We start from the raw sequence: 22,777 nt of genomic DNA, 5'->3' as shown, positions 1-22,777 counted from the left end.
AATGCTTAAATATTTTAAAATAGCCTTTTATTATTTGTAGTACTTTGTTCTACTTACTTGTTCTTATCAAAATTTGTACTTGCGGTTATTTTAATAATGATAAGTCTATTTTAAGAATACTTCATAAAAGAATTAAGCAGAATCAACAATTTTTTATAGACATCATTTATATTGTGCCTTTCCTGAAGTCAGTACAACCTGAACCTTTGTGTGGTGTTTGGGTCTGTGAGACCATTTTCATTGTCTACTTAAAAAAAAAATGAACCACTGGCAATACATTGTCGAAATACTGATCAGATAAAGGGGATTAGCAGAGAAGGACTGGAACAGAAAATGTAATTATATGCAGATGACATGGTACTGTATATATCAGACCCAGAAAATTCTGTGCCTGCAGTCTTAGCAGCACTCACAGAATTTCAAAAGATCTCTGGTCTCAGAATTAATCTGAATAAAAGTGTACTCTTTCCAGCGAATTCTCAAACATATAATATTAGATTAGTTACCCTACCTTTTATCATTGCAGAACAGTTTAATTACCTCGGGGTAAACATCACAAGTAAACATAAAGCTCTTTATCAACAAAATTTCGCCGTCTGCATGGAAAAAATTAAATAAGACTTGTATAGATGGTCAACCCTTCATCTCACACTAGCTTGAAGAATTAATACTGTTAAGATGAATATTCTTCCTAAGCTCCTTTTTTATTTCAAAACATCCCAATATACATTAATAAATCATTCTTTAAGCAATTAGATTCAGCAATAACCTCATTTATTTGGAATTCAAAACATCCACGCATCAAAAGAGCGACCTTACAAAGACAAAAGGCAGAAGGCGGCATGGCTCTACCTAACTTCCAGTTTTATTACTGGGCAGCAAATATACAGGCGATAAGAACCTGGACACAAATAGAAGAACATACACAGGCTTGGACCACAATAGAAGTAAAATCCTGCAGTACTTCTTTGTATTTCTTGCTCTGTGCTCCAATAAACACACGTTATCGGCAATACACTAATAACCCAATTGTGCTCCACTCACTTAGAATCTGGAACCAATGTAGAAAGCATTTTAAGACGGAGAAGCTTCTATCTGTGGCACCCCTGCAAGAGAACCACCTCTTTCAACCTTCACAAACATATGCAGTTTTAATATCTGGAAAAATTTGGAATTAACTTGCTTAGAGATCTTTATATAGACAACGTCTTTGCATCCTATGAACAATTGCATTCCATATTTAACATTCCAGCTACACATTTCTTTCACTGTCTTCAAATCAGAAACTTTGTTAAACAAAACCTTCCAGATTTTCCTCATCTTGCACCCTCATCCATGCTGGAAAAAATATTGCTCAATCTCAAGGACTTAGACTCCATCTCTACAATATATAAAATCATTTTACAATCCCTCCTTTCAAAGATCCAAGAGGACACTGGGAAAAAGATCTCTCAATTAATATATCAGAAAAGGAGTGGAAAGTAGCAATGCAGAGAATTCACTCGAGCTCCTTATGCGCAAAGCATACAATTATACAACTTAAAATTATATATCGAGCACACCTGTCTCGACTAAAACTCTCCAAAATGTTTCCAGGGCATGATCCAACCTGCGAACGTTGCAACCAAGTCCCAGCCTCACTAGGTCACATGTTCTGGTCCTGCACCAAATTAACATTATTCTGGACAAACATTTTTAATTACCTTTCAGATAGCCTTGGACTCACAATCCCTCCTAACCCTTTAACAGCTGTGTTTGGGGTTCATCCAGATGGGTTTAAAGCGGAGAAAGGCAAACAAATTGTGATTGCATTCACTACACTGTTGGCACGCAGACTTATTCTCATAAACTGGAAGAACCCAAACTCTCCTCTTTTAAGTCAGTGGGAAACCAATGTGTTATATTATTTGAAATTGGAAAAAATCAAATACTCAGTTAGAGGATCCGTACAGACTTTTTTCAAAACATGGCAGGATCTAATCAGTAATATTTTAAAATAAGTTCATAAAGCACAGAGAATTTATTAATTTAGGTATTTTTACAAGCCTTAAATTTAACGCCATTTGGCTTGCTCTCTCTCTCAGGGGTGGGGATCGATCTGTTCTTAACTCAATTCTTCTTTTTGTAAAAACTTGATTGCTTTGTATGGATTGTAATAAAATTAATAAAAAAAAAAAAAAAAATGAAAGATGCGACAAATTCTGCAACAAATTCTGTTTTCAATGTGAGCTCTTATGTCTGTAGCTCATTTTCCTTGAAAAATATGTTAAGGGGACAAATTGTATTAGTAAATACTGTGAGACCCCACCCTCCACCCCAATAAATTAATAATACATTACTGGTGTTTAGGTCTGCTAGACCCAGGAGCAATGCAGATGTATCAACTGTCTATAAATCAATAGCTTCAGAGACAATAACACCCCTTTAGAGGCAATGCTTCCTAATACCCAAAACCTAATCCCATCAGTTTAATCATTCTAATTTGTTTGGAATTATGGAGGGATACATTAAATACATAGCTCTTCATATGTGCCTCTTTTCTAAAAACCAACCAGTATGTTAAAAACAAAAAAGAAAAAACACTGCTCAGATGCATTCAAAGGTGTTTTAGGATAGAGAAAAGCCAACATGAAAGAAGTGTCCACTTTGGAAGTTGAAGAAATGTCAGATGGTGTGTGACATCTAAACGTAAAAAAAAAACATGGAATCAAGATCTGGTCTGCCTATGATGCTACTTCATCACATGCATTTAACACCCATTTACATACTGGAAAGTCTGATGGAGGAACCCCTGGGAAAAACAAGGGAATGTGGTTTGTCCTGGATATGACACTGGAACTCCATGGTCACAAAATTGTATGTGACAATTTTTGTACTTTTATATATGACAATTTTTGTACTTCACACAATGGAACTGGACTTTCTGAAGAGAAACTTGGCAGTGGTATGAACTATAAGGAAAATAAGATGGAGTTCCCACCTCAGCTGATGAGTACAAACAAGAGGCCTATGAATTTAAGTACAGGGTGGTCTAGATCTAATTACGCAGATCCAGATCGACTGGATGACTGATTTATGCGGGGACGATTCTTCATGTCGTCAGTTCGCACAATTCTCGATGGTCTGGGATTTTTCGGGTGATTTTCTATGTAATAAACTTAATAAATTATAGCATAATGAAAATTGCATAATTAGATCTGGACCACCCTATAAATTCCATTCTATTAAAACCTGGAACATTTTATAATAAGCATTTATATTGGGGAAAAGGATTCTCTTCCCTCTTTTCTACTCTTAAAGTTTTACTCTGGCTGTTGGCCTTACTCTCTTTCTCTTGGGCCTTACTCTCTTTCTCTTGGACGGGGGTTGAATTGAATTTAGCCATAAGTTTGACTTGATTGTATGGAATGTTACTTGTTTTATATAAAATCAATAAAAAGAAGCTTGTATTCACAGCTGACACATCCCTGGTGTCTTACATCCTAAGAAAAGGAAAAAAATGTGGTACTCATGACCATGATGTATAGGGACCAGAAAATCTGTGGCAGTTAGCTTCATAAACCAGAAGTCATTATGTACTGCAATGCTACAACAGGAATAGTAGATAATTTGGACAAGTTGGTGAGTGGCTACAACTGCAAAAGAAAAAAAACCCTATAGGGGTCACTTGTAATTTTATTCAATATCTTCGATGTCTCCTCTTACACTGCATTTGTTATCTTGGTGGCAACCACAGAAACAACCACACAGACACAGTTCCCCTTGTTCAAAAGAAAGCTTTATTACAATAATAATACTTTACACAAGTTTCTTTCTCCATAATCACACAAGCCCCTGCGTACTTTGAATTCCTTTTTAGTGAATACTAAAACTATAAAGCTAAATTGATAATAGTCCTTATGCTTTTCTTATTCTTTCTTTCTTTCTTTCTTTCTTTCTTTCTTTCTTTCTTTCTTTCTTTCTTTCTTTCTTTCTCCAGTCCTTCACAAGTGAGCTTTGTCCATCCTCCATACCTAACTCACCAAGCTGAAGTGAAGCAGATTCCTTTATACCAGACCCAAGAATACTTCAGGTACTACCACAAGGCACCTAAGAAGCACTTCTGGGCCAGTTGGAACCTCTCCATAACAGGAGAGCCTACCCGCAAGCATCTCCCTCTAGTGGCATGGAAGGATTCCAGCAGGCTTTTCTTTGATACTACAATTTCCATGAAGCACTATGGATGCCCAACCAGGAGCCAAATCAGAGGGATATTGCCTCCCAGTGTACTGGTGGAACCTATGGCCCTGGAAACATAAAGGTGCCCTGAAATGGCGGTAAAGGTACCACTAACCAACCCAGTCTTGATATTCTTTTCCTCCTGGCCAGGTAAGGAAACAGCCATCATGGCCAGGATGCCAGCCAACCTGTGTTGTCTATGAGTATGTCCTCCTCATGCTGCCAAAACAGTTCAGTTTGCAGAAAATCCTCAAAGTCCTGTAAGTTGCAAGTTGCAACATCCATGGGTTGGACTTCTTTTTCCATCACATCTCACAGATGCTCAATAGGATTAAACTCTTTGACATTATGTTCAAACCATTCCTGAATAATATTTGCAGTGTATTGGGGCACATTATCCTGCTGAAAGAGGCCACTGCCATCAGGGAATACTGTTGCCATGAAGGAGTGTATATGGTCTGCAGCAATCTATAAGGTAGGTGTTATGTATCACAGCAACATCCACATAAACAAGAACAACCTATTCGTGTTGAAGGAAGATATATATTTTCCTCATTAAAAAATTTCCACATAAATGGCATGACCCAACGTTTCAAAGCAGACCTTTGCCTAGAGCATCATACTTTCTCTGCCAGCTTGCCTTCTTCAATAGTGCATTTCTTCCCCAGATAAACAACACAAGATCTGAAAGAAAATGTGATCCATCAGGCCAGGCTACCAAAAGCCAATAATCCAGGGTCTAGTTCTTATGCTCACATTCCTATATCAGGTGATTTCAGCAATGGACAGGGGTCAGCATTGGCACTCTGACCCATCTGTGCTTGCGCACACCCATACACAGCAAGCTGTGTTGCCCAGTGTGTTCTGATAACTTTCTCTCATGGCCAGCATTACGATTTTCAACATTTTGTGTTACAGTGGCTCTTCTCAGGGATTGGACAAGATGGGATAGCTTTCGCTCTCCATATGAATCACTGAGCCTTGGGCACCCATGACCTTGTCACCAGTTCACTGGTTGTCCTTCTTTGGACCACCGCATACCAGGAACAAACTACAAAACCTGCCATTGTGTGAATGCTCTGACTCAGTCATCTAACCATCACAAATTGGTCCTTGTCAAAGTCGGTCAGATCCTTAGGCTTGCCCATTTTTTCTTCTTCCAACACATCACCTTCAAGTACTGACTGTCTTGCTGCCTAATCCTGATAGGTGCCATTGTAACAAGATAATCAATGTTAATCACATCAATGATTTTAATGTTGAATTTAATCATATTGTAGGAACCATACAGAATGGATGGGCATCCCCGGCCAGGAGTCAGGAAGATCCCTTGCTTGGAGGGGAAGCCTTGAGGTAACATAAAGGCACCCTGGTTGGATTTAACACCTTCCCTCGCCTTGAAAGAAGAGGACAATGAAGGACTGTCCCTGGAGAACGTTCATTCCCCCCAGAGGGGACTAGGTGGTCTCATGGTCTGGAATCCCTACAGATTTTATTTTTTTCTCAAGCCGTCTGGAGTTTTTTTTTTGTTTGTTTTTTCTGTCCCCCCTGACCATTGGACCTTACTCTTATTCAATGTTAATTAATGTTGATTTATTTTGTTTTTCTTATTGTGTCTTTTATTTTTCTATTCTTTATTATGCAAAGCACTTTGAGCTACTGTTCGTATGAAAATGTGCTATATAAATAAATGTTGTTGTTGTGCTAAATGGCAGCAACCCTCCCTATTCAGGAAGCAGAAGGGAATGCCAGGAGTTGTAGTTCAGCAGCACTGTAAATTGTTCAAATTTAGCATTTCAAATTAGAATTGATCTCTCACAACTGCAGTCAAATGTAAATAATAGTCTTTATCAGGATACAAAACCAAGTGGACAGGACCATACAATTAAAGTTTGTTTTATACAGCTGCCTATGTACTTTTGCAACTGAAAGAATAAAGATAGATAGATAGATAGATAGATAGATAGATAGATAGATACTTTATTAATCCCCAAGGGGAAATTCACATACTCCAGCAGCAGCATAATGATAAAAACAATATTAATTAAAGAGCAATAAAAGCACAGTGCAAGTTTAAAAATGCAAGGTGGAGAGTGTGAGGCAGGTATAACAGTCTATAATCTTGTATAGTGTTAACGTTTACCCACCCAGGTGGAACTTAAGAATCGCATAGTGTGGGGGAGGACCGATCTCCTCAGTCTGTCAGTGGAGCAGGACAGTGACAGTAGTCTGTTGCTGAAGCTGCTCCTCTGTCTGGAGATGACACTGTTCAGTCAATGCAGTGTATTCTTCATGATTGACAGGAGCCTGCTCAGCACCCGTCGCTCTGCCACAGATGTCAAACTGTCCAGCTCCGTGCCTACAATAGAGCCTGCCTTCCTCACCAGTTTGTCCAGGCATGGGGTGATATGATTTTATCATATCATATGATTTTATCACCATCTTTACATCTTTGATTTGTTCTTGTTTCTACAAAATAATAGTAAAGACTTCAAGAATGTATGGTGGACTGTATGAATTTTCAAATGTTAAACCAAATTGTTACAAAAGTCATTTTTTACTGTAACAAACTAATAATACAAAAACATGCTCTTTATCCATTAGTTGTAGTGGATTACTATCTTAAACTGCACAGCCTCTGGTTAAAGGCTTCAATTATCTAATTTTATTCTTTACATCTACTGTATATGCTGTGGACTTGTATTTAGCTTATATATATGGATTTTGCAGGGTTTGAGTGTTTTTGTGATAACAAACAGTATCCCAACAGTTTATTTAGGACTTTAACCTAATCATTCAAAGACAGCATATTCATACTTTTCCCTTTTCCTTCCTAGCTTTTTGAAATGTGAAGGAAAGCCAACTAGATAAAACCTACTTGTGTACAAGAAAGACACTCGGTACAATCAAGGACACAGACATTAATGATAAACAAATAAATATACAAAATAAACAATTTAGTCTCCTATTTTCCCTATTTTTATTTTCTATTTTAATTACATAAACTCTTTGTAAGTGGCTCTTTGGTGTCACAGCTATACATCAGTGACTTCACATAAACTCACTTTCTGACTCTACATCCATCCATCCATTATCCAGCCTGCAATTTTCTAACTACAGGGTCATGGGGGTCTGCTGGAGCCAATCCCAGCCAACACAGGGCGCAAGGCAGGAAACAAACCCCGGTGCAGGGCGCTAGCCCACTGCAGGGCACACACACACCCAGTACAAACTAGGGACAATTTAGGACCACCAATGCACCTAACCTGCATGTCTTTGGACTGTGGGAGGAAACCGGAGTACCTGGAGGAAACCCATCCAGACACGGGGAGAACATGCAAACTCCACGCAGGGAGGACCCGGGAAGCAAACCCAGGTCTCCTTACGGCAAGGCAGCAGTGCTACCACTGTGCCACTGTGCCGCCCTGACTCTACACCACAATGTATAATATTTATCTAAGTGATAGTTGACCTGGGTTGTGGAGAAAGATTCATTCCCATTTGGAATAAAAAAGTTTCTGAATAAACAATCAGAATTTAGACTTTATTGCATAAAGTACAAAGCTGACCCAGTTCAATGAAGTTAGTCCCGTTAGTCCAGCAGTACCTTGTTTTAATAAATCTCCTATCATGAGATTACCTCACTCTGTATATTTTTCTCATTATTATCTGACTCCTACATTCCTGTGTTTTTGCCTAGTCACCAATATTTTTAATACCTAACAAACATCAATAAGGTTCTAATGGATATAATTGCCCCATTATTGGCTGCCATTACCTTGACAAAAAAGGCATATCAGGCCAAAGGAGTGACCCCAACTTCTATTTACCTGTCTGGCTTGTAAATTCTATCAGTTTTTCTTCTGCTTAATAGGCATACATAATCTCCTAATGGACATGATTACATTTCAACCCTTATCTTATTACCTAAGAATTTTTTGAGCCATCTGGCCAAAGTAATCACTATATCTTATCACTTGGCTCATTCCAAGACCCCACTTTTGTAAATAATGGTGGCCTTCCAGATTTCTTTAGAGAAAAGGTATGGGCATTTCCTTTAATGCTTAACTCTTACACAGCCTGAGGGTATTGATTACCCTCTTTACATGCTGAAGCTTCCTATTGCAATATATGATTCATTTTTTAATTTAATTAAGACTTTCATTACCTATAGTTTTAATTTCTATACCTGAGAAAAATATTTGCTATTCCAGTAATTATGTGTTTAAGGTTTAGATTCCTTAATTTTTTTAGAGATGTGAATTCTACTTAACGTTTGGGCTCAAAGGCAAAAATCTGCATACAGAATATTTTGTGCATACAGAAGATATTCGCAGTTTGAAAGCTCTGACCTCAATCAAGGTATGCGCATACATTTTCAATACGTTAACTGTCAGGAAAACAACATAATAAATATTCATGGGGCATTATTTATTTTAAGTGAGTCTAATAAGCACCCTATTAGCACTCAAGAAAAGTTATAATAACTTTTGACTATCATTACATCTAAGCCTTTATTAGTTAATCACTCGCCTCGCATCGAATCTTTCCTGAATGAACAAAGAACAGCACATGGAGAAACAGTCCAAAGATCGATCTTATCTGAGCTGCCAAGACTAGAAGATGAAGTATATTTAAGGTTTAGATGTGCTTTAAGGTTTAGATATCCATATAGCCACGCCTCCCCAAATCGACTATTTTTATGGGCTCAACGTGCTGTAATCAGCGCAAGCTCCCAACCCCTCTCTCTCTAAAAGTAAATTGATTGGTCCGTTTGTATTGCTCGACCACACTGAGTAATTTTCCTAATGGATAGATTGATCGATCGCTCGCTGCTTGTTCCTCCTATGCGAAAGGTGTCGCTAATGCAGTGCCAAGACACTCACTGTGCAGAAGCGTGCGCTTTGCATTCCCATGATGCTCTTCTTCATGACAGCTACCGGTGACCTCCGGTGTAGTAAATCAGGATTTTTAGCTTGCACGTTGTTGCCGTGTCATTCACGACAGAGAGAGGGGTGGAGGTTTTTTCTAGTCAACAGCGGCTTTTCCAGTTTGGACATTTTTGACATTTGAAGTAGCTTCCTAGTAAGTCGCTGTGTGTTGGTTGTGATGGCAGAAATAGAAGAGCAACCTCAAGTTGCAGGCCCAGTAGAGAAAAGGGCACCTGAAGGCGAAATCGAAGGAGAAGAGGACGATGACGAGGTGAGCACAGTTTAACCTATAGACGTCACATGAATTCCTAACATTTTGTATTTGGATGTTTTAAATAATCTTACAGTATGCTCACAGATTTGATAGGCTGTTTGGTTCTACTAATGTGAAGATAGATGACAGTCATGGTTGTCCAAAAAATTATAATTATTAGGGGTTGTGTGTGTGTATATATGGTCTGCATATTTTGTTTGTCTGATGTCGAGTTTATTTCTTTGCAAAGAGGAATGTGAGCTTTAAATTCCTCAGTGTCACATTTGCTCACCGGGTACAATTATTTTAGTAAATGTAAACGCATCAGCACTGGAAAAGTAATCGAAATTGAATTAAGTATACATAATTACACTGCTGCATGAAGACTTTTTTTTCCTAGGAGTTTAATCGTGATTGTTGTTAACGCATATAAAATTCGTAAGTTTAAAAAAAAAAAAGCTTGTGTATCAAAGTTTAACAAATCCCACATTGGGCTCTTATGATTTACTTAAGCATTTTTATCAAGCTGCTTGTTCGGTATGCCATTACTGATTTTTATTGATTACAACAGTGGCATATATAAAACTAGATGTAGTATTTAAAAATAACTTTCATTTGCCAGTATCGCATGTATAGAAACTTAGCTGGGAGGGAGGCTTTGAAGGTGGTTATAACAAAACTCAGACATTACATACATATAAGTGGAACAGCATAGATAATAAACAGTTGCAGTATCGTTCATTTTGAAAGTGTGTGTGTAGTGAGTATACATACATGCTCACATAAAGTCCATTTACTGTTCATACACTTGCCTTAATACATACAGTAGCCTATATGCAAGTCCACACAAATGAGCAAAGAGGACTGGATAAATGACTGGATTGCTAAGGCTGTGGGAATGAAATTTGACTAAAAAACATCATAACATCTGCTCCTATTATTGGGTATTTTATTGTTTTATGTATGTTAATGATCATGTGGTGTTTTTGCATGTTAATGGATCTGCAGTAATGGTTACCTGGTTAGCATTTATAAAGTAAAAGCACTAAGGTGCTTAATGACATTACTGTTATTTGCGCACATCTAGTGAATTTAACTAAGCTGTATATTTCAGAAAACAGCTTTTTGTTCATTGACAGTCACCAAATTTGATCCTCCACAAAAGTACATGAACAAGCACACTTAAATAGGCAAATGTCAAGCTCTAAAGGAACAAGGTAAAAGATTGCGTTGGAGGAGCATACTTGCTAAGACTGCACAACAGAGGAGGTTTTAGGTTTTTTTTAAGTAGTTGTGTGGCCTGAAAATAAAGGTTGCTTTAAATGCCTTAACAGTTACTGCAGAGGTAAAAGAAAAACACATGTTTAACTCCCTACAACATTCATTCATCATATATCATATTATTTAAATGCACAAACACAAAACTGATTTCACAGTATTATACTATTGATATGCATTTAAAATACAATGTGGAAAAAATATTTGGTAAGGTGACTCTTCGTCTCTGAGAAGTAAAGATGTCATTTTCTGCCCATAGTGTTCCTGTAGCCAAAAATGGTGTTGAGATTTAATGGAACATCTTTCCAAAAGAAGGAAAATATAAATCATGTTACCCAAACCCATCCCCAGCCTGCTATCTGTATACCATGTTTTTAAAAATGATTTCCAATTTAAGATGTGTTGATGTTTCACTGTATTGAATTGTGTGTGTGCATATATATATATATATTTTTTTTTTTTATTAACTTCCAGTTAGATGAGACCCTTTCAGAAAGGCTTTGGGGGCTAACAGAAATGTTTCCAGATGGTATGCGGAATGCAGTGGGTGTCACGCTAAACTGTTCTGTCACCGTTGCAAAGAAGCTGTACAGGTAACTGAACAAAACCTGCTTAAATATTGGTGTTTTTATAAGGGCCTGCTGTGATAACAAAACTTCCACTGACCCAAGATTATAGCACTGAATGATTAAAGATGGCAAAAAGATTTGTGGTGTGATAACTTGTATAACCAAATCTTGAATGTATTTGATAAATGCATTTTAAATGTGTCTACTTGTTTTAATTTGAACAAAAATAGTATCGGTATAATTCCCTAAATAATTTTGTTGGAAAATGGTTTAACAGCGTTTTTATTTCAGTGCTGTTCTTCCAGACCTTTAATGACCGCTTGGGCACAGCCATCAGCAGTGTGTCTTTTTGCGGAGAGAGTGTCAACCTCGTCTAGAGGTTTTCTTAGCTTGGCAGTGACATTCATGTCTCTGGTGACTCTTCCTCTGAAGTCAGTAGATGGATTGGGAGAGTATGGGGGTCATGAGGTCGCTGGTGTGGTGCTCCCGATATCTATGCAGAAGGACGAAGGTCCAAGTCTTTAGAGTCCTGGTGCTTCCTGTCTTGCTATATGGTTGCGAGACATGGACGCTATCCAGTGACCCGTGATGAAGACTGGACTCCTTTGGAACTGTGTCTCTCCGGAAAATCCTTGAGTACCGTTGGTTTGACTTTGTGTCGAATGAGCTGTTGCTCATGGAGTCCCAAATGAGGCACATTACATGCATCGTGAGGGAGCATTAATTACAGCACTACAGCCATGTGTCGCGATTCCCTGAGGGTGGTAATCCAGCTCATAAGATCCTTATTGTTGGGGATCCGAGTGGCTGGACCAGGCCAAGGGGTCGCCCACGTAACACCTGGCTGCGGCAGATAGAGGGTCATTTCTGGAAGGTGGGACTGGACTGGGGGGGTTGTAAACCGGGATCCTGGGTTGTTTTGTCGTGTAGTGGGTGCGGCAACGTGCTGTACCAGTGCATGCTCCCCAACTTGACTTGACTTGCTGTTCTTACATATTCTAGCTTTGCTCACTCTGCTTTCTGGATTGGCACTACCTCATTTCACTGCAGATTGAAAGACATGTCACTGTCTTACACATGACACACAAATAAATTAATCATTGTACTGTATAGCTTTATTTATGGTTATTGGTTATACAGTTGGCTTACCTACTCCTGCTGTTCTTACATATTTTAGTTTTACTCGTTCTGCTCTCTGGATTGGCACCACCTCTTTCATGATCCTAGTCCTGCCTGTTGTCTTTGAAACAGAAAAATTACAGCTGGAGCAACAGCAGTTGCAGCAACAGAGACAGGTAAGTACCAATTCAATTCAAATAATTTTTTTCTTATACGGTGACCTCCAGAAACATTGGCCTGCTTTGAAAATGTGAGCAAAATATGCTATGAAAAATGCTTTTATTGTGCATTAGCTTGATCTTCTCTAAACTTTCACTGATGTAAAATTGTTGGAAGAACAAAAGTCATCAACATTTAATTAATATAATTAAACTGAAATCTAACATTTTTATTTTAAATTTTCCAATTTGACAGACTTAGTTTTCCCTTTAGATATAGGTATCTCACTGGAAACTAATTGGGTCCTAGGCTAGGGTAGATCTGCAATATGCAGTAAGATATGATAAGTAATTAAATAGGGTAGCTGACATATAAAATTACTTATTTTATTCCTTTGTTATCTTTTAAATATATGAACTTCTTAATAAACACCAAAAAGAAACTGGAATTAAATACAGGTCTTTTTGCTTATATTTAGAGGTGTAGAAGGTAGTATCATAAAAATAACCAGTACATAACATTTCAGAAACAACCTGACCGAGATCATACTCTTTATTTATATATAGATACAATAGGTGCAGTTGAATTGATATGTAATATACCATGTTGCTATATAATAAAGTAATTTTAAAGCCCACTTAAGTCAATGCAGGATGTGAGGAGCCTGGAGTCTGCCCCATCAGTATTGGCCACTACAAAAAAAAGTAGCTTAGGACAGAATTTCAGTCCTTTGCAGAGCACAAGCATGCTCGCACAGGCAAATTTATATTTCTCATTTAACCTAACACACATATTTTTGGAGTATGGAGGAAATAATTAAGTTCTTGGGTGGGGGTGGGGGAGTCCTACACAAGCATGGAAAAATATGCATACTCTACTCCGACAACTAGCAGTCTATCAAAGTTTGGGAGTCTAACTCTGGACGCTGAATCGTTGAGTCAGCAGTGTTAACCTCTCCACAGAGTGAAAGACGCATCCAAAATATGTATAGAAGCTAAAAAAAACTTACAAAAAATCTACAGAAATACTTGTTTCAGTTCTATACACACTGCCTTTTAGTGTCAATTTAAGTGTTAACAATTTATTTTTAACTAAAGTTGAAACATTCTTCTTTGTTTGTACCCCATCACACCCCCAACTGTAGAAGCACTCACATTGAAGGAGGATGTGAATGTATCATAGTATTCCCACGTATACCTGTACAAGGATGGTTTACATCTAAAGATCATTTTCCCTTGAATATAGATAAGAAACAGATTAGTTCATAAACTGGAGTGTTGTTTAAGTACTTCTAAGCTATTATATGCTAAGCTGGTCATCAAATGATTACCACTTTAACAGACAGGTTCCTGCTTCCTGGTGGGTTAGCATGTTAATTAGTAGTGCATTGACTTGGAATGAAATTGCAAACTGCCTTTAGTCAGATAAGATTGAATTTTTAAGCATTAATTAAAGGTTATGCTTTTTGCTTTCTTTTATTCCCCCTTGCATTTCTGACCAGTCACATAAAAAAGTGTCAACATACCCTACTACAGTTACTTTATTTCTACAGTGGGCTGGCGCCCTGCCCAGGGTTTGTTTCCTTGCGCCCTATGTTGGCTGGGATTGGCTTCAGCAGAACCCTGTGACCCTGTAGTTAGGATATAGCGGGTTGGATAATGGATGGATGGATGGACAGTTACTTTGTTTTATGGTTCTGGATCGGAAATGACTTCTTTAATTACCCTTTGAAAGCCATATATGTTTCTGGGATAATTTGATATTTGAAGATTCAACTAAATAATTTTTTTTCTCTTTTGGTTTGCCCTGATTTAGACTTTTAGTCTTCTCACATTTAAGTGTTTTAAATGCAGATGTGAATTACTTGATAAACCTATTACTTAACATTTTTAATTGATAAAAGCACAAGTATCAGCATTGTAACGATAAACTGGACAAGCAGGTTAGAAAACTGATAGATGGATAATTATAATAATATAAAAGTAATAACTTTAGTAACCATAGTAATACCGTTTTAGATTGTTTTTTAAATTTATTTTTATTTGATTATTTAAAGTGCTTGGAGCATGGAAAAGGCTCTTTGAAGCAATATTAAATAACAATACATTTTATGTGTAATAGTAGTTAGATATAAGACACCTTAAAGATCTGAAATAGTTACTTAGATATTTAATGTAGAAAGGATGGGAAAATACAACACTTAAATTTGCATATACTGATAAAGACCAAAGATGCAGTGGCAAGTATGCTTCATAACTCTGAAACTCGCAGGCAAATTAAGTAGTAATTGAGCAAGCTCTCTTAAGTAGAATCTGTAAGGTGTAAAAATGATAACACTTTATTTTCTGTGAACAATATATAGTTTAAAAATTAACTATACAATTAGCCCTGATAAATTGTATTGGTAATGATATTTAAATAACCTTGGTTTGATTACCAGCCTGATTAATTTGACTGTTTGCACTTTTCCCCATGAATCCTTGTGTGTGCTGTAGGGAACACTAGCTCCTTGGATGAATCACGTTTGATGTTGAGAATCATACTCTGGAAAAGTTTTATGTTTACAATGACTGAGCAAAGCCACAATGACAACAAAATAACTACATCATCAACACACCGTTTTAAAATTAGCTTGTACATTTGCACAGCATACAAATCTACAAAAAGACAATATAGGGAGATCCAATTTAGAAGTCAACAGAGAAGAATGCTGCAGTTTCGAGGAAGGACTGTTAGTGCTCTGGCTGCTATCTTCTCAAGAGTGTGCAGAAGTTTGTAGTGTGAAAGTGTAAAGGGAACAGATATCATGGAGTTTGGCAGAGCAGCAGCTTTGGTACTCCAGTGAGTCCAAGATCCAGTGATTTTAGGGTCACAAAATGCCAGGGATTTTGCAATGTTAGGATAATGTTTTGCTATGATAAACCAATTGATGTCTAAGTACAGATTTTGCTTCTCCTTTTCTAGACGTCTAGAAGAAAACAATGAGCTTTCTCAATTTTTCTCCTGACAGTGCTCCAGAAATGCATTTTCACCTATTCACAGATTAAGAAGGAAAAGCAAGCAATGGATAACAAAAAGGAAAAGCATGTACTAGAGCATAGTGATGATTATAATATAGTAATGGAAATAAAATATTGCATATGAAAGAGTAATATATCTCAAGTTGGCTATTTATAGGAGTGCAACAGTTTATTAACTAAACAGTATACAAATCTTCAGAAAGACACTATAGGGAGATCCAAGATGAGATCCAACTGTATATTCCTAATCTTCTCTGCTGACATTGCCTACACCTTGCATGTTAGATTATTGGACACCTCTAAATTCTGGTATACTGTTGTAGTAGTAGTAGTGCTGTGACATATATAGAGTACAGTGAATTCATAATTGCATGCCCAGCCGATATTTAACACATGTTAAAATAATGATTGCAAATGTAGCTTGATTAAATATTTTATAAATTAATTGAAATTTTAAATTTATACGTAATATGCAAAAGAATTTTCACAAATTGATGAATGGTTTTGATATTGTTTAATGATTCTATTACACATATAAGACATTGCTTGCTGATCATTGGGCAATTTTGTAATTGTTTAATTATTTGTTTTTGTTTTGTTTAGATCCTTCTTGGACCAAATACGGGAATGTCTGGTGCAATGCCAGGAATGCTACCACCTGGAAAAATATGATTGAACCCTTCATATTTTTGTTCTGCTTCAACAGTAGAAGAATATAATTAAATTTAAGGCTTCAAAATTTGCTGCAGGAAGGACTAAGTTGACTCTGATCATTGTTGGGCCATTGTTACCCAAAGGTTTATTCCTTTTGACTTTTGTTATCAAATTAAGGACAGCAGTTACACAAATCAAGAAGTCATGTTTGCATCCACTGCTTTTTGACCTGCAAAAAGCACACAGGATAATAGTAAAACTTTTGACACATGTTTATTTTATATTGTCTTAAATAAGTCATGTATGCTGGCAACAGGGCGTGGATGTTTTTGAAATTAAAACATCAGTGTTTTGTGAAGTAAATAATTGGTTTTGTAAAAATAAGGTTGTCTTGAGTCTAAAATATGTTTTTTCTCTTCTGTGAGTAAGAATTTATTTTACTATCATTTGAGCACGTTTTTTTTTTTAAAACACCTTTTTGGCATCACAATTTATTATTTCCATTTTTTTATTACTACTGTGTCTTGTTTCACCAATTTTTTTAATAATCAATTTATTAACTATCAAATCCACATATTAACAGCCCTAAAAAAAAATTACATTATAGTTGCTGTTTAAATGTAACCATTTAAGCCTGGTAGTTAATTATGTGAAAATGATTCCTGCAATGCAACAAAGTTTCATTTTCATTTATAGTTTTATTTTGTTCTTACAATGAAGACAAAAAAGGATGACATGTTAAATTTACATTTTGAATATTTATGTATTAACCTTTTAAACAAAGGCAGCATTTCCTTTAATTAACATGACTGCTAATTTGTAGATGGAAATAACCCAATTTTCTTATATGGCTGTTTTTAGACAAGCTATGAAGATGGTTTACATGTTTACAATTGTTTGAAAATCACTGTCATTTGAGCCCTCCAGTCCGTGTATGTTAAGAAAGCAAATATTTTTCATTGTTAAACACTTTGCAAAAAATTGACTTCTTGTTGCATTTGTGCAGGGTTATCAGCATTAAACTAATAAACCAATGAGATTATTGCGAAAATATATAAAAGTAGCCCGAAGGTCCTCAACATATGGACACATAATTGTTAACCTGAAATTTATTTGGGCCGTACAGAAAGATGTTTATTTTTTTTCTTATCTTCCAAATAAAGAGCAAATTAACTGAGCATAGATGTTTCTTGGAATGTGATATTTTATGACAGAAATGTTAAACAGCGTGTAGTCATTGTCACTAGAAAAGTTGTTAAGATGGTAACAGCCCCTATGAAATAGAAATGTTCTCAGGTTTGTAAAGCTAAGATCAATTGCATACAAGTCAGTCATTTAATATTTCACTAAAAAAGACATACATATTATTGTGTAATTATTTACACAGCAATATGATACAGTTGTGCACCACTTTTACATACAATTGTATAGTAGTTTCTTTTTTAGGTGTGTTCACGTCTAATGCAAAACACGTCTGTCTGTACATCTGTCCTCATAAAACAACTCGTGTGACACCCTTATTTTTAAGGAAATTTGTAGAGGCAGTTCTGTTTTCATTGAAATATCTCAAACAGATTGCCTTGTACTAAGTTTTGAAATTCCAAAAATTTCCAATTGAAAAGTTTTTGCGAATCTAAGAACTTGTCTATCTTAAAACAGAGAAATATTCTGTGTAACTTAAACTTGTATATTTTCTTTTTCACTTTTGATTGCTGCTAGTGATGGTGAACAGATCCCCAGTACAAGTTACTGAAACTCCACCAAACAGCTTGAGCATGTAGAAAGTTACTTGCTGTCACTGGCTGTCTGAGCAGGTGGACATCCAGCATCTGCAAGTCCAACTGGGCATGCAGGTAAAACTGTCCATCAGCAAGTTGTTCCTGGTTTATGAAGTCTTCCCCTCAGTTTGAGTGCAAAAGGAAAAGAATCGGTGCATCTGCATTTCACTCCTCACAATGCTTTAACCCATTGTTTCCCATGGACTGGCACCGGTCCGTACAAATTTTACATTGGTCTTCAAGAAGGGAGGCATGGCTAGTATTATTGAATGCTGTTATTGCTTATTGTTGGTCCACATAAAGCTGAATATAAATTGTTGCTGTTTTGCTGAGCTACAGCACTAGTAACCCCAGAAAAAAGACATTACTTTTTGTTCTTTATTTCACCTTATACAATTTCTCGTATTAGGAATTTGTTATTTTTCGCATACCCCTTGTGGTCAGACTGTAGGGTCAGCCATTGTACAGCACCCCTGCATCAATTGAAGGTTAGGGGCCTTGCTCAAGGGCTCAGCAGAGTAGGATCTCTTTTGGCAGTGATGAGGATTCGATCTGGCAACCTTCGGGATACCAGCACAGATCCTTAGCCTCAGAGCCACCACTCCACCTTGTATTGCTAAATGATTGAGCTGCTCATAACCCTACAAGGGATCCCCGCTTTTTGATCGAATATTAATCTGTCAAGCTACTTGAACCTCCATGGAGAATCTGCTGAATCAAAAATAAATTCTCTAACTAAAAATGATAACACTTGTTCGAAAAGGTTGAAAACCACTGTACATTAAATGATCTTCCAAAATATAAAATTATAACATACAAGCAAGGAAAGCAAAAGGATATCTAGGTATGAAGTGCCTTATGGCATGACTGTTTTACTGACTATAATTTACTAGGGTGACCAGATGTCCCAGTGACAGAGACAGTTCAAATTTCAGGCTGTGTGCCCCAATAAATAACTGAAGAGCATCAAAATGACCTGGTTTTAACAGGCTGCCGATCTAATAGTTCTTCAGGGCTTCCAACATTGCTTCACCAAGACAAACTTTGAAACAATATATTTATAAAAGATTGCACAAAACTCCAAGAAGAAATTCTGCTTGATTAGCAACTTGTTTTATATTCAAACAACATTGCAATAAGGAACAAGAAACGGACAAAGACGGAGTGGTGGCATTTATTTGTATACACTGCTATGCACTGTGTGGATTTCTATGTGTTCACTTTTTCTTTTTTTTTTTCCTGTCTCCTGGTCACACTGATGATAATGAGATAAAGCAAGCATTAACAAATGAGGATGGGCTTCATGTGTGGGCATACATGCTACCCAAGTGTCCCAGTTTGGGACTTTAAAAATTTGGTCACCCCATAATTTACCATGAGAATGACTCATTCATCTGATCTCCATAGTGATCACTTGCTGTAATAAAGTTTGCCTTTAACTTCTGTTATTCCCTAACATTTGTCATAACTGCCAGTCCCATTTCATGAAAATTACTATGGACTGACATGCTCAAGCACAGAAGGAATTAATTATAAAATGTGTTTATTTAGGCAAAGTTAACTAGCTTTTGATGTTTGGAACACCTTTTAAATATGGGGTGTATATGTGTGTGTTTAGACAATGTTAATTAGCTCTTACAATTTGTCACAGTATATTAATATGGGGTGTATACAGTATGTATGTGTGTGTGTGTGTGTGCCCCTGTGATGGACTACAGTCCAGCCTAGGCTTGTTTTCATGCTTTTGCTCAGTCCCTTTGGGTTAGCCTTTGGCCACCACAATCCTAAAATGGATGGAGAATGTTTTAGAACCCACCTACTGAACTTAGCCTATTAAAGACTACAGTTCCTGAATAACCTCAAACACACTCGAGTGTTACAAATCGCTTACATTTTTTTTAACTTGTTATACTTTTAGCACTGCAATGATTGAAATCAATATGGTAATTACAACCTTGTTCAATATTGATCCATTTGTGCTATCTTCAAGCACTGACTATGTTATTATGTTGTAAAGCCTATCTTTCAAATCAGCGTCAATGGGAAGAAAGCTCGGGTGCACAGTGTTTGAGTCATCACACGCACGCTTTTAGTCGAAAATTTTAGTCAGAAATATCGCGGCTTAGGTTGTTTTTTTTAGCCCTCTTCAAAACTAGTTAAAACATTTGCCATTCTTCCAATGTCAAATGCCTCGGTGGAAATGCCATCGTCAAAGCTAAAGCTGGTGAAGTCTAACTTTTGTTATATTTACTTTTAATGCAACATGTAATATTGTCCTTTGGGAAAGTCAGTATTTAAGAAAGTGATGCATTTTGAGGTAAAGTATCCTGAAAATGAATTTTGTCCGTTTTTGTGGTAGGTGCTGTAAAACCGCTGTATCAGTTTGTTGTCCCAACCTCTCCACACCCCAACACTGAAAATTAATGGATGTCAAGATGAATTACGTTGGCATATGCTATGTACACAGTAAACGAACGCAACTTTCTTCACGGCGTTAATTATATTTATTAAAGTCTGAATGATGGAAACATGTACGCACATATACTGAATACTCAATTACATTTTTGTTTTAACACGTCGCTAAGCGCAAACCTAACACGTAAAGAGTACATTTGGATGTCGACTCGAATGGTACGCCCGCCTGTTCTACAAGCGCTTCTAAAGGCTATTAAACGTGATGGACTGTTTTATAAACCAATAGGACTCGAGAGGCTAGCCGGGCGGGAGTCCTTCGGATTCAGATTGGCTCGCGCTCACTCGTCTCTCAAGCGTCTATCAAATTCGTTCTCAAAGCATCGACGAGGCCCTTTGGATAATTTGTTTTTAGTGTTAGCATTTTTCTAATTGAAGCATAGTAAGTACTCTTTAAATATTTGTTTGTCGACAGAGCAGAAAGATTTTGTTATTCTGTAAATGCACTTTGAAGTGCTCATTGGTTTAATTATAAAGCCTAAATAAGCCATTTTTACTGTTGTGATTATCGGTTTCATCAATGGCAATTATTTGTAGTATTAGTATTACTGAAAAAAGGTGTTAATGACAACAGATTTTAAATGATCGCATTAACGCCATCCAACCCTACAAATAATTGATTGACTTTACGTTGTATTGCTTTGTTATTAAGATTTGGTATTTGTTTTATTTATATATCTATTTAGTTAGTTAGTAACTTCGTACTCTAAATATAGCATTCGATACGGCATTAGTTTACTTCGGCCTTCGGTTTTTTTTAAGAAGTGATACCATAAGTTGCAAAAAAGCCTATCGTTATCGTTGAATATTTTTCTGCAAGACTAATTCTAGCATTAATATCTGGTGTTTTTCAGTACTATTCATTGAATCAGAATGTCCAATAAATGATCAGATTTAGGCATAGTGAAGTGTATTTAATATAGACAAGATGCAGTGCTCATCGGATAAACATTAACGAATTGACAGGCTTGGGCCAGTTGAAGAACGGCGAATGGATGGACATTAGTAGCAACCCATTGGGCAAGAAATACTTCTGAGACCAGAAACAAAAATATTAACTATTGTAGAACTATGATTAAAGCAAATTATTCGTGTAAATATTCAGTACAACACCTACAAATGATCAAACTATATAATATAGAATGTAAGGGAAGCAGTTTTCAAATTTGAAACAGTTGCAGATTACACAGTTTATAACAACAAAAATATCCACACATTTTGTATATTTAAGAATATAATACAGTACATGAAAATAAGGATCTTAACCAACACTAGTAATACAATAATAAAACAAATCAGAAAATAAATGCTATAGCCAAAGGAAACATAATATAGATGTTTGAGAGAAGTATGTAGCTTGGGATAAATGCTCCAGTTTGCAGTGATTTTTCTTTTTTACTTTCTGAAGGTTTATCAAATTATTATTTTTTAGCCAGCTGTGTTCAGATTTACATATTTTCTGCTTATAGAATATCCTATTTCCTTGTAATTAACTGTTACTTCTAAAAAAATGTCCCCAAGTGAAAGGAATTGAAGCTGACTTGTTTAAATAGCGACACTAGCAAAATCAGTGGAATCCATCCATTATCCAACCCACTATATCCTAACTAGAGGGTCACAGGGGTCTGCTGGAGCCAGTCCCAGCCAACACAGGGCGCAAGGCAGGAAACAAACCCCGGGCAGGGCTCCAGCCTACCGCAGGGCACACACACACACACACCCCAAGGGACACACACACTAGGGACAATTTAGAATCGCCAATGCGGCTAACCTGCATGTCTTTGGGAGGAAACCCATGCAGACATGGGGAGAACATCCAAACTCCACGCAGGGAGGACCCGGGAAGCGAACCCAGGTCTCCTTACGGTGAGGCAGCAGTGCTACCACTGTGCCACCGTGCCGCTCAGATCAGTGGAATTTAATAGGGAAAATACTGGCTTTCCCAAAGATTTGGGCTAATGGCAAAACCCACAGGTCCCCTTGGTGACTGCTAAAACTAATGGTAAAAATGGACATCAAAAGATATCCTTCTGCGGTAGGCTGGCGATTGGTAATGCTGCTCAGTGGATCTCTGACTCAGATAAAAAAATCAAAACATTTCTTATACATTTTGACAATATCTTTGAGTAAAAAATAAAACAAATCAACTATTAATGAATTTGGACAGTTACTAATATAAAAATCAAACGTGCATAAGTGAAAAGGGCAAAAACATTATAGCAGGGGTCCTCAATCACAGTCCTGGAGGGCCGCAGTGGCTGCATGTTTTTATTCCAACTAGTTTCCTAATTAGAAAGCAATCCATGCTGTTAATGAAAGCTTGGTA

At 36.9% G+C, this 22,777-nt stretch overlaps 2 protein-coding genes across 2 annotated transcripts in view; both read left to right on the top strand.

Moving 5' to 3' along the window:
- The first annotated feature begins 9,133 nt into the window (after positions 1-9,133).
- On the top strand, positions 9,134-17,379 carry tomm22 (translocase of outer mitochondrial membrane 22 homolog (yeast)). Its single transcript, XM_039765594.1, has 4 exons — positions 9,134-9,420; positions 11,155-11,273; positions 12,427-12,544; positions 16,151-17,379. Exons 1-4 carry the CDS (start codon positions 9,328-9,330, stop codon positions 16,217-16,219), a joined length of 399 nt encoding a protein of 132 aa, XP_039621528.1. The 5' UTR covers positions 9,134-9,327; the 3' UTR covers positions 16,220-17,379.
- A 3,400-nt stretch (positions 17,380-20,779) lies between these two features.
- The window catches only part of dmc1 (DNA meiotic recombinase 1), a 30,558-nt gene continuing 28,560 nt past the window's right edge, over positions 20,780-22,777 (top strand). Inside the window, exon 1 of the mRNA XM_039764551.1 lies at positions 20,780-20,833. The gene's annotated coding sequence lies outside the window, so the exon portion shown is untranslated. The remainder of the gene's footprint in view (positions 20,834-22,777) is intronic.

The sequence above is a fragment of the Polypterus senegalus genome, chromosome 10 (genome assembly GCF_016835505.1).
Source record: "Polypterus senegalus isolate Bchr_013 chromosome 10, ASM1683550v1, whole genome shotgun sequence".
Classification (NCBI taxonomy): Eukaryota; Metazoa; Chordata; class Cladistia; order Polypteriformes; family Polypteridae; genus Polypterus; species Polypterus senegalus.
The sequence above is the reverse complement of the archived record's forward strand: the minus strand, read 5'-3'. Positions and strand labels throughout refer to the sequence as shown.

What these genes read in the sequence shown, in the direction of transcription:
- tomm22 (XM_039765594.1), top strand. Translation starts at nt 9,328, where the DNA reads ATGGCAGAAATAGAAGAGCAACCTCAAGTTGCAGGCCCAGTAGAGAAA. An exon ending in GAGAAGAGGACGATGACGAG is followed by an intron (nt 9,421 to 11,154) that starts GTGAGCACAGTT and finishes ATTAACTTCCAG; the next exon opens with TTAGATGAGACCCTTTCAGA. An exon ending in AGTTGCAGCAACAGAGACAG is followed by an intron (nt 12,545 to 16,150) that starts GTAAGTACCAAT and finishes TGTTTTGTTTAG; the next exon opens with ATCCTTCTTGGACCAAATAC.